Here is a 12,017-nt window from a genome sequence, read left to right as displayed (position 1 = left end):
GCAACAAAAGAAACCAAATGTCTGTACGGTTTTGTTTTTTGCTTGTTTTTATTTATTTATTTTATTTATCAATGCCCATAGATATCAATAATACTGCATTACTATTGCCATAACTGACCGTACATTTCCTGCACCAGTGGACAACACCTGTTTCCATAACAAATCTATCAAACACAATAAACACAATTAAAAGTGCTTCTTAATTAAAAGATATCACACTACCAATCATTTGGCATAGGCCTACTCTTTTCCCCCAAAGTATGTTATCAAACAGCACCATTATTTACAGTCCTGACATTCAAAACACACTGCTGCAATACCAATCTGAGCAGCCCTTCAGGAGCAGAGAGGTCAGGTGGACCAAGAGTAGCAGTGTGAGCACTGGGCTACAATCTGCCCCAGTCAGGGTGCAAACTGCCACAGTTCCCACAGAGCAGGGATTAGGCACAATGACCAGCACTCAGGGGTGGAGCACTGGGTGCTGATCCACAAAGGGGAAGGCTTGGGGAGGGGGAGTGATAAACAAGTCCTGTATTAGAGCATTACAGGCACTGGGACAGGATATCACAGACGCAGTGGTGCACAGGTAGATGCACACTCACAGGAAAACTGGTCCACTCAAGCTGCTTCACCTTTTTTAGAGGAATGCCTTAACTCGTCCTCAGGATAATCTGCAGCTGTTCTAGAACAGATGTTTGCCCAGTCCATCTTAAATTGCACTGATTTGGACAAACTTAACTGACATTAAAAACGGGTGATAAGGCTTTACATTGCCATTGATTGTCTTTAAATGTATATCATGTGCAGGTCGGAGCTCCACCTCTGATTCAAACCACACACTCAGGCACACCTCTGAGCACTCCGCCCCACACAGCTCCACTAGCAGAGTAACAAAACACCAGACTTCAGAGGGATTGCGTCGCCATATCGAGCTCCTGTACACAATGAGCCCCGTTACACACACACAATGTACCTGTATAAATATTCAGGTTCTGTGTTTGTATTGATAATTTTCTGCTCTTTTGTACTATATTAAGATTTCAGGTTAGGTTTCCATGAGTTTCATAATGTCAATCAACCTGAAGTGCGTTTAGGTAGACGGCAAGTGTGCTGTGGGCACACAGTGTGGACAGCTCAATGCAGTCCAGTCCAGCCAGGCTTTACTGTGTTCATGTCACTCTTGTTGGAGATCACACACACTCCACACACTTCAACTCCTTCGTATATTCTGTTCTTATTTTAAAAATAAAAGGTAAAAATCAATATGTGCAGGAGAGTGGAAAAAACACTAATGAACTGCAACCCAAGGTTTTCAGTGTGAGTTTTAGATTTGTTTCCAAAACCAACCACCAACACAATCAAACTCTAAAACTGTGAATCATCTTTTTTTTACATCACATCAATTATGCAGCCCTCACAGGGCATCTTAAAGGCTAACTATCGCATAGCTCTCAAGTCTTCAAAACGTCAATGCATCTAACTTATCACATTACAAAAATGTGGTGACAGAAAGCACTCCCACTGGCAAAACCAGCAGCCTGAGGGGGGAGTGCACATATTTATTGAGGTGAGGGGTGCGCACATTATATTATTGGGGAATGCATGAGATTTTAGCATCAATGCGTGAAACTCATGCCCAATGTGTGAGACTTGAGAGCTATGTGATCGTATTTTCAAGGTTTTGTAGGCAAGTAAAAATAATGCAAGTGTGATTGTTGTGTTAAATTCCATGAAAATAGCAATTTTAGTCAATTAACCATTTGACCATCAGCAAAAAATGGTGGCTGCAGGAGTTGATTTCAGGATCTGTAGTTTAATCACTTCCTGTATAAAAAGAGCAAAGGATTTGTCTCCTCTATGGCAACTAGGGTAACAATGATGTGGTGCCTTAGTATTGGCATCTTGATTAATAATAACAGATGATAGCATTTTTCATAATTGGAAATCTTCAAAATGTTGAATCACCCAAACTATGCACTATGAAAAAAAGAAAATGAAACAAAAATTCAATACTATTTTGTTTTTACATAAATGTATAGTGAGGCGTCCTTTGAAAGTTGTTTTTCTGGATTTGTCTCCCGCTCTCCCGGCCTGATCTCAGACAATAACCTTGATAACAGAGATGATTCTCCTTCAGCCAAACTGCTGACGACTCCAGTGCCGAGTGAAGGCGAGGCAGCGGTGAGGGCTGTGTGTTTCCAGGCTGCGGAGTCACACTGGTGGAGGGAGAGGAGGGGAGATGGGTGCTTCTGTTTAAGAGGATATTCATGACTAAAGAGTTTGAAGGACAGGGGGTGGGGTAATACAAATACAAATAAACTGACATTAATGCCCGCAATTCTGTGCTCCTTTCCCTCCAATTGTATCCCTTTCCTCCATTTTGAACCTGCTCCTCCAAGAATTACTGAGCCATCACTACCTGCATTCAAGCTCTCGGCTTCCATTTCTGTGCTGCATCCCTCTCTCGGTGTGAGAAAGCAGACTCCAGCCCCACCGCACAGTTCCTCAGTTTCTTTCAACTCCTCTGAATAACAAAAGCTCCTCCAACTTCAAAACGAAAATATTCTGAACAGACTCCTACAAGGCTGATGTTGGGCTTCACAGTAACCCGGCTGCGGTTAATGCTTTACAGTTACAGCCGGAGTCTGCATTCACCTGCAGGTGCCATAAACTGAAGCTGTCTGGATGTGAACGGATGCTAATGAAACTCTAGGGAGATGTAGCACAAGAAGAGGCCCCTGGATCACTAGCCTATTAAAAACAAGCCTTTCCGAAGAGCACTTAGCACAGGCAAGCGCGTCTACTATATGAAACTATATGAGATGAAAGCACACTCAAGCCTTCTGCTCTAATGTGGCAGAAAGAAATTGCCACTTTCTTGCTTATTTTCCAAGTGGTCTCGGTAATGTGAGAAAATGCAGCTGTGGGAATTTCCCCAGTTTTCTACACATCTGCCAGAGATAAGACAGCCCTGTTTCTGCAAGCAGGACAAAATGAGCACCGTAACTAGAAACCTTTCAGCTGCGCTCAGGAAAGAGCAGCACTTCCACTGCGTAGCTGCCTGGCAGTCCGCCCTTGCTCTTCTGCACTGCCTCCAAAACACATCTGTGAAGTACAAATGTGAAACAAACAGCTGCTTTCACAGACCCAGGTCAGCACTAGTTTGGGACCACCATACAACACTGGGCAGTCCAAGACCTGTGCTAACCTGGCTCTAACCTAAGAATTGTATAGAATTAGTCAGAGATTAAATCTCAGATTGAAACCCAACAATTGTCTGGGATTGAAACCATATTAAAAATAGACAGTTAAAGTTTACTTTTGAAGTAAAACAATGGAGGGCTCACACAGACCACTCGTGATCAGGGACTGATATCTTAGGCTCCCAGATGCACACAAACACAACATTATTTCCAGCTTTAAGCGGTAAGTAATGTTCAAATTCAAAGAGCCTATGACCCCACCCTCTCTTCCATCACATAGGCCTATGCAGTTTCCCTCATATCTCCGCAGACTCTAATGAATTATCTAACAGCTTTGACACTCCAGAGGGGGTGTGCGTCTCATCACAATCGACAGAATAAAAAACAGATTTTTGAATGGGCTGACAAGCTCTGTGCTAGTCATAGAGCTACAGTGGGTCTCATATCAACGACAGAGCGCGGTACATGTGGAGGACGATGTCATGGAATATCCAGCTGTGTTACTGCATAAATGGCTGGTTTCACAGACCCTGATTGAGTCACGGATTACTCTACATAAAATAACATCGGGTAGCCCATGATTAGAGCTAATTTGGGTCTGAGAAAGCAGCCCACACGGTGTGGTGCTAACAGTTAACTGCAGGGACCATTAACAAGCACTTCATGTTAAAGCAGCTCTGTCCATTGTTCTGTACCAAAGTGGTTCATTTAGCTGGCACTCTCGGTTTTAATGTTTAAACAACATTACAGAAGTCTCCAAAGTCCAATTACTATTAAACTGAATTGCCATCAGATTCTGTAGAGAAAGGACAGCCCATTAAAATATTCATACTACAAGGTCCTTGGGTTATACACTGCAAGTAATGTACCATGTAAGCATCACAGAAATCTTAGGTGCCTCACTTCAATAACACTCCACCCAAAGGACAAGTTATTTCAAACCTAGTACACATTTTCACTTTATCCCTAATTCCATTTCTACTCGACAGATCAAACATTTCTCAAGATATTGCTGTCAATTCTGTCACTTAAGATCAGTTGAACAGAATATAACCTTCTCCTGAGAATTTCTTCTTCTCATTTTTCTTTCCTTCAAGGACAAGAATTTATACTTAAGTTTTAAAAAAGCATTCCTGAGATCACCACATTCAAATGGGGCGGGCCGTGGGTGAGTGACAGAAATACAAAACTCAAAAGAAAACTGAGCCGGGGAGTTTGTTCTTTCCAAGGGTACACAACATCCCAGAGAACACTGCTGTATCTCTCCCCCCCCATGCCCCACAGTGCAGGCAGCTTTCAGCCAGCACTCTTCCATTACCGGAAATCCAGCCGGGCTCATTCATGCCTGGATAAGCTACAATTCCCTTGGTACCCTTCCCAGAGCTCTGGGGCGAACGCTCTGCGCCACCACATTCTCATTAAGACATCTCACACAGGAAGAAACACAGTGACCACCATAATCATAGACAGAGACCCATTTAACACTTTCCAGCAGTATCATAACCAAGAACAACAGCATACCAACTAATAGGCCACCTTAAGAGATTTGTTTTTAAAATGCAATCAACTGGTCCACGTTATTCAGCAAAGTACAACCAACTTCCTGTTCCCATTGTGAGTAATCAGGTAGCCATGGTAAGTTTATGAGTCAAGTTGTTAGTCCTGTAGCTCTGCTTAGGGATTCCACAGGTCTTTCAAGTCCTAGTTCTGGGAAACAGTGCTCTTGTTCACACTTGTGAACATTTATTCATTAGTGTCCTTTGTTTTTTACTTTTTTTTTTAGCTCAAGTGGGTCATAGGTAAACTCCATGGCAACACCATCTTGCAACACCTTTCCCTTATTTGGGAATCGAACAACAGGCCGTTTAAGCAGACATTCTTCAGAGCTATTGTGAACATCAGCTGTACTTTGTAATTACTTGCTTACAGAGATACTTTAACAAGGAGTGGCAATGCAAGAGCCGGTTTAATAAGTCAATTGTGAAACACAAATCTGCCTGCCTCTAATGCAGCACAGGCTAGAAGATTAAAAACTGGCTCAGACCTTCCTAGGCATGTATGAACAGCTCCTGCACGGAGGCTATCAGTGACAAATTCATAGGCAAGCAACCTGTATACTGATCAACATCTTATCAATCACGTCAGATCAGTAACTGGTCAAGATGGAGGATCCTGCAGATTGAATCTCCTCTCGCTGTAGATGGAAAAGAATGGGAGAGATCCTTAGTGTTTTCCTTTGCTTCCTTCTACCCAATTAAATATTTCCTAACAGTAAATTAGGGCAATGTGAGAAATTTGTAAGGACTAAAACAAACATCTTCTCACTGTATCCTCATCTCTCCAGTTCCCAGGGTTCCTTCTCATTCATATAAATGGGATTTTAGGTTGTCACCTTTTTATAAACACATTTATAAGGTGCATTAGGCATTTAACTGCTGAGGCTGAGGGGATTCTAGCTCTGGTTCAGCAATAAGCTGGCTTCATTACTTCTGCTCCATTAAACAAAGATTCTGATATAAGCATTTGCTCAATAATCTCTGTAATAATAAAAAAGAAAATACAGATATGGATTTCATTACTCAACTGGATGGAATTTGGACTAGTATATATGAGCATATGAGTGTATATTCTTTAAAAAATATATATATATATAAATAAATAAATATAGAGAGAAGGGAGTTCAACAGGAGGTTTGGACCCTTCCAACACATTTCAGGGTTCTGAAACTGGAATAATCCAGTAGTGGCAAAGCACAGGGGAAGATAGGAGATAGGAGTGTCTACAAAGCACATAGCATACAGCTGATGCAACTTTTTCTTAAAGGGCTCAAATCTTCATGTATAAGCGTAAGAGCTCGGCTCGGCTGGACTGACTGCGAACTCCCTGGGCAGAGTGACAATGATGGGGAAGGAACCGGGAAAGAAGCTGGGCAGCTGGAGTGAGGATTCAATACAGGAGCATAAAGAGGAGCAATTATTACCAGTTCCAGTGTAGATTCATAAATTATACTCAAATCCTGAATAATCTGGTTACATTTATAACTGTCCAAGAAAGAATAAATAAGTATTTTTTTTTTCTATTCCAGTATTACCTTACATGTGCACTGCCCAGACCAAGGAGGAGATTAACTGGACACTTAAAACACAATCTGCGATCCACCAATGTGCCAGTTCCCTGCAACCCGAGTGTTTTCAATCCCAGTCCTGCTATACATGCAGTCCCTGCTCCAAGGATGAATGCCAGTGATTGTCTATCCAAAACTCCCATTGACAGAAAACCTGAAAAGACCATTTGTCTTTGAACTGGCTCACTAACAAAAAAACTTTACCGTTGGCTCATTGCTTTTCACATGTTAATCGCTGCATGATTAAAACACTCCATTAATGGTTGAGCCACAGCCCAGGTTTGGCCAAGCAGAATGCCAATCACACTGTGACAAAAGCTGTGTCCCCTCTGGGTGTCAGGGGACGATTTAATATCAGCTCAGGAATCAGAGGGAAACACAGACCTGGGCAGGCCGGGGCCCCTCAGTAACTGGCAATGTAGCTCTAGTGCATCACCAATGGGAAAGAATGTCAAGTATCCTGCAAGGAATAGTCCATCTATTAAATTCAAATCCAGTGTACTTTTAGCGATGGACAGAGTATATAGCCTATATACAGAATGCCATTTACTGGACACTATGGTTCTGCAGTCTGGCTATACATTTAACTATAAGAGAAAGCCATCTTGCCATATTGCAAATCTAAAACTCATTATGTTAAAAATGTGTTACAGAGAAGCTGTCACTGGCTGCAGGCAGTGCTAGGTGATCGCACTCATATACATACAAACATTTTACTACTCATTTGTCTTTGTTATTGTAGTGAGTGCACACACAGCATTACCTATCCTGGTTTAAGCATTTCATTTCTCACATTTCCCCACAGTTTCAAAGTACTGTTTAATAAATAGATACAGATCAAATGGGTTAGTACAAAGTGTTGTGTTTTATTGTACTTATCTGCTAATACAGGACAATACAAGTGTGAATCACTCTGTGTTTGTTTGTTATCTTCCTCCCATTTCAGTGCTGTACTTCTGGATTTCTCAGCAGGGTCCTAAACCGAGCTGCTGTGTTTGGGCTGGCTATATTAAGCATGCCCCATCTAGCGCAAGCGTGCTGTAGTAGAAGGCACTATCATTTAGGGATAGGTGGAAAATTTATTTATTATTACTATGACATTGCAAGATGGTATTATCGTCACTTGTTTTATTATATGATACTGTATATTGTGGAAAGTAAATTTGAAGTAACCTCGCCAATTTTCAATATTTTAAATCAAGATTTCGAGACCTAGGCCACCATTTTGGTAAGTACAAAAGGCTGATGTCAAACAAATGCTTCTGATTGGCTGATTAGCAAATAGCAATCTTCAATTATACCCGAAGTCGCCCTATCCCCCACCCCCGCTCGCAGAAATGTGTATGCTTACAGAAAATCCTAGGGAAGACTCTGAAAAGGGATGCTTATATAGTTTGATGAAGTTAATTGATTATGGAAATAAATGGATGTCCTTGTGTTTGGGGCATATAATATAAGAGCGGCTCTTATGTGGGGGAACAGAAGGAGGTAGCTGGGCTGGCAGTAGGAACGTATGGTTTGGTTAGTAGTGCCTTAGCGAAAGTCTGTATAGTTTTGTAACCATTACACATATTTTCTTTATTTTTGCAGTTTTTATTCTTTCTTTTTGTATTTTTGGGATGCTTTTAATAAACATTTTTCCTCTGAAATCTTTTGTTTGTGTGACTGTGCCATCTGTTTGTGGAGGGTTAAGTTACAGTCTGAGCCCACTCCCTAACACAAGGAAAAGATAAATTGCCAAGTTTGCAGTCTATTGAAAGTATTAAACAACAACTACAAAAGGATTCACAACAATGAATACTGGAACACTCCTTTATCTTATAGCCAATGATGAAATAAAAGAGCCTCATAAGAAAATATTATATATTATATTTAGGGAGAGACAAATAAAAAGTTGTACAAACATGACAGATACACAGACCATTACAGAAATCAGCTGGGTAAAGGGCAGAACACAGCTCTCTCTGTTGTGGAGGTGGGCTGTGGTTTTGTTTGAGCTCTAAATTTTAATAAATGCCAAATGCAAATGAATAACGTCTTGCAGTTGGAGCTGTGACACTCCGGAGATACTGGGTATCTTATGGCTCCATGATTAAAAGCCTTCATTCCTCAGACATCATCTGACACCATTCGAAAGGTCAGATTGTCCATATTAGATTAAGAACTTGTTACAACAAAATTACATCTCATCAGGTTACCAACAAGTTTGAGATCAAAGTAAAATTTGTTGAGAAAATGTTTCAATAAAGCGGCACCATATGAAAACACTTTCATGACTAATTCATGAAATTGCATTTGTCCTGTATAATGATGTGCAAAATAGTTATCTGTTGTTATTACTCAACTCAGATGCAATGAGGGTGTTAGGGACCTAGGTAAATCAATATTTGTTCACAAGTGCATTCAAATGGGCGGTAATGACACTTATGAACCAGAAGGATACTATACAGTTCTTAGCAAGTCTGTGAATGTTTCCTAAACATTCCTGGCATGCTTCAGTTGTTCTGCATAACAAAAACATAAATAAAATGTAAAAAAATGAATGCTGGTCTTCACAACAGCCCCTGTAAAAACATGTTGAGCTCATTTTTCATTCTGCTGTCGTTTGGGAGAAGCTCTCAGGAACCTGTGTTGTTTAAACTAAATCAGGCATTTGGAGGACTATAATGAGACTTACAGAGCCCTGGCAGCACACAAAGCCAGGGACTGAGACCACGGGGAAGTCCATCTCCACACAGAGATAGAACCCAGTGACACACAAAGTCCACTCCAACCCACATACACACCAGCAACTCACAGTGTGACAGTCACTCACACAGGTAATCCACAGTGCGACCCCCACCACAAACACAACACCACACACTGACAGGCAATCCGCAGGGACATCACACACACAGTCCCTGACCACTCTCACAAACCCCATGTCACATGAACACTCTGCCCACGCTGTGACATTCATACAGGAGACTGTGTGTGCCGTGTGTAAAACACAAAATGCCCAGAAAGCTGCTGGCAATCTTCACTATAATGAGATTTTATGGGGAGATAAGAGAAGGGGTGGTGGAAAAGTCAGAAGGAGAATCCAATGTGGCCTGAGACACAGCGCCAAAGGGAGACATCACTTTCTTGCTTGACTCCATGATGTTTTATTAACACACAGCTGCTGGTCTAATATACTCTGAACCTCTACTCTACACACACAAAATCTCATAAATTATTTTCCTGGTTGAAAACAGAGGCTGGAACTGTTTGAGTTTGTTTAAATTTTAAATTGGACTTCAGATTAGATTGGTCACATCGGTACAGCAGTACAGAGCCAACCTGGACGTCGTGCCCAGCCCTGCGGAGCAGCAATGCCCGGCATGCACCTCAATGGCTCGGGCACCGAACAGCAGCCGCCGCCGCCACGGCACGTCATAATGCCCACGAAACTGAGTTGCATTTGGCAACATTTCAAACACAATAAATCTGGAAGTTCAATAGGTATCAAATGAAGCACACGAAGACCTCTTTAATAAACACGCCTTATTCAACTGCCCTGTTCAGATCTGTATGCGCTTAAGAACGAGTACCGACACAGACAGGATAGGCGACCATGGTGGGGGGGTAACTTACTGTGATAGTCACTTCGTGCTTCTTCAGACGATACTTCAGGCTCTTCATCTTCTCTGGGGAGTTTGGGAAGCTCCTTCGCTCCTGCTGGATCGATCGCTAGACAGACGAACAGCCGTATTTACCATGTAACACTATTAACATGTAGTTTTGTTTGCTATAAAAGTTATATGTCTCGCTGAGGTACAGCGATTCTACTTTTGCCCAAAACACAAACTTTGTTTCTGAGTTTCACCTGAACGCCCCCAAACCCGGAGTCCCAGCCTCCTGCGAGACTGACGGGTCTGTCCAGCCAATAGTCCTCAGAGCTGAGTTCCCAAGTTTTAACGAGAGCCAATCAGGTGGTGTCCGAGGCGGGACTTCCTCTCTCGGCAGACCCTGGGCGGTTGAGGTTCGGTGACGTCATCGTTACCTGGGCATTGGGCTGGCTCACCTGAGCGCGGGCTGCTGTGGTGTGTTGGACAGGAAAGTGTTGTAGCATAGCAATATTATTAAATATGATTTTTATTAATGCAATTACTGTCAGATTATTATTGTTATCATTATTTAAAAAACAAGAGATTGAGATTCGTTTTTTTTATTTTTATTATTATAGTCTGTATATTTTGTTCATGTGTTTGGCAGATTAATTTCATAATTCAATTATAGCATTAGATAACAAATAAACAAATACTAGATTGCTGTGCTTTGAGAAAGACGATACTGCACCTCCATTCTGTGTGGCCAACTCTGCCAACTCTCCAGACTTCACAGTCACTCACGCTCCTCAATTCCAGTGGCCTCTGTGCTCTTTGTGAACTCCAGTTCAATTGATCTAATGTAAACAACCATCTCCCTGGCCGCAGCTTGCTATCTGGAGATTACTGAGCTGTAATGTATTGAATGTACGAATTTATGGCACATGCTCATAAATTCTGCATGGCGGTTCATTTGTAAATCTCCTGGAGCCTGACACAGTGCAGAGTAAGGATGTGTCACTACAGACTGACAGATTTGGGCCATTAATAACAGACTGTACATGGTCCTCAGACTGGAGCTCTGCACAGGGCAGTTGCACAGACGAATACTTCCTCTGCATGTCACAGCACCACAGACTGCACTGTTATTCTGATACAAGCACCTTTGTGTGAGAGAACTGAAGTTAACAAAAGCTGTTATAAAAATAACAGAAACCAATAGCGAGTTCCACTGATCTCATGCTTTGCATATCCTAACAAGCACTCAAAGTACATCATCAACATAAAAGAGTTGAGTTTTATTTGTTCATTTGTGTTTCTGTGTTGTCGTTTCTTCCATTTCTCCTTCCTGTCTCTTTCTCTCCACGGTCAATGAATCATTGTGGTTCAGTCTGGAGCTTTCAATTCCATTCACCTACTAGTAACATGAAGATCCTCCGATTATAAATTACACAGGGCTGTACAAAGAGTTATTCATGGCTATTCATGCACACAGTCTTTGTCTTCCTACAAAGATGTGAGTTCATCAGGTGAGCAAGAGCTGTCTGTGCTGAGGACAGCTTTCACTGACTCTCACACAGCAAGCCTGCAGTTTTCTCCTCTGGATTATTCTGCTCTAGAAGCTCACTCAGTGGTGTCTGTGGTAACATGTTTAGTTGTAAAGAAGGATACAAACAAAAGGTGGCCATTCAGCACATCTTGAAAGTTTTGTGATGAGTAACCGATCACTTCCACAATTCAATATCTTGCAGGAATCCAGAGAGTCGGCTTCAACCATGTGGCTGGGTAGCTTGTCTCTCACATCCACAACTCTTTATGTAAGGAAGTGATTCCTATAACCAGTCTGCAAGGTACCTGATCTTAATTTCTGTTTTACATTTTGATGTGTATTGTTTTATAGGGATTCGTAATGTAAATTAGTGGAGAGTTATATAGTTTATATTTAGCAATTTTATAAATATATTATTTACGCGACTTAAGCAGAGCCAGCTCACATTTAACAGCAGTTTACACACTAACACATGCACACTATTTCTCTCACATGTATTATCACACACACATGCACTCTCAAACACTCTAACTTACACTCTGTCTCTCTCACACACCCTCTCTCTTACACAC

At 41.6% G+C, this 12,017-nt stretch overlaps 1 protein-coding gene across 2 annotated transcripts in view; it reads right to left on the bottom strand.

Annotated features, from left to right (window-relative positions):
* The window catches only part of LOC136747886 (uveal autoantigen with coiled-coil domains and ankyrin repeats protein), a 44,393-nt gene extending 34,163 nt beyond the window's left edge, over positions 1–10,230 (bottom strand). For both annotated transcript variants that reach the window (XM_066701179.1, XM_066701181.1), the window contains exon 1: positions 9,943–10,230. In XM_066701179.1, the coding sequence (XP_066557276.1) occupies positions 9,943–9,990 (48 nt within the window). In that variant the 5' untranslated portion in view covers positions 9,991–10,230. The remainder of the gene's footprint in view (positions 1–9,942) is intronic.
* Positions 10,231–12,017: the final 1,787 nt, after the last annotated feature.

The sequence above is a fragment of the Amia ocellicauda genome, chromosome 4, assembly GCF_036373705.1.
Source record: "Amia ocellicauda isolate fAmiCal2 chromosome 4, fAmiCal2.hap1, whole genome shotgun sequence".
Lineage (NCBI taxonomy): Eukaryota > Metazoa > Chordata > Actinopteri > Amiiformes > Amiidae > Amia > Amia ocellicauda.
Note: the sequence above shows the minus strand (reverse complement) of the source record. Positions and strands in the feature narration are given on the sequence as shown.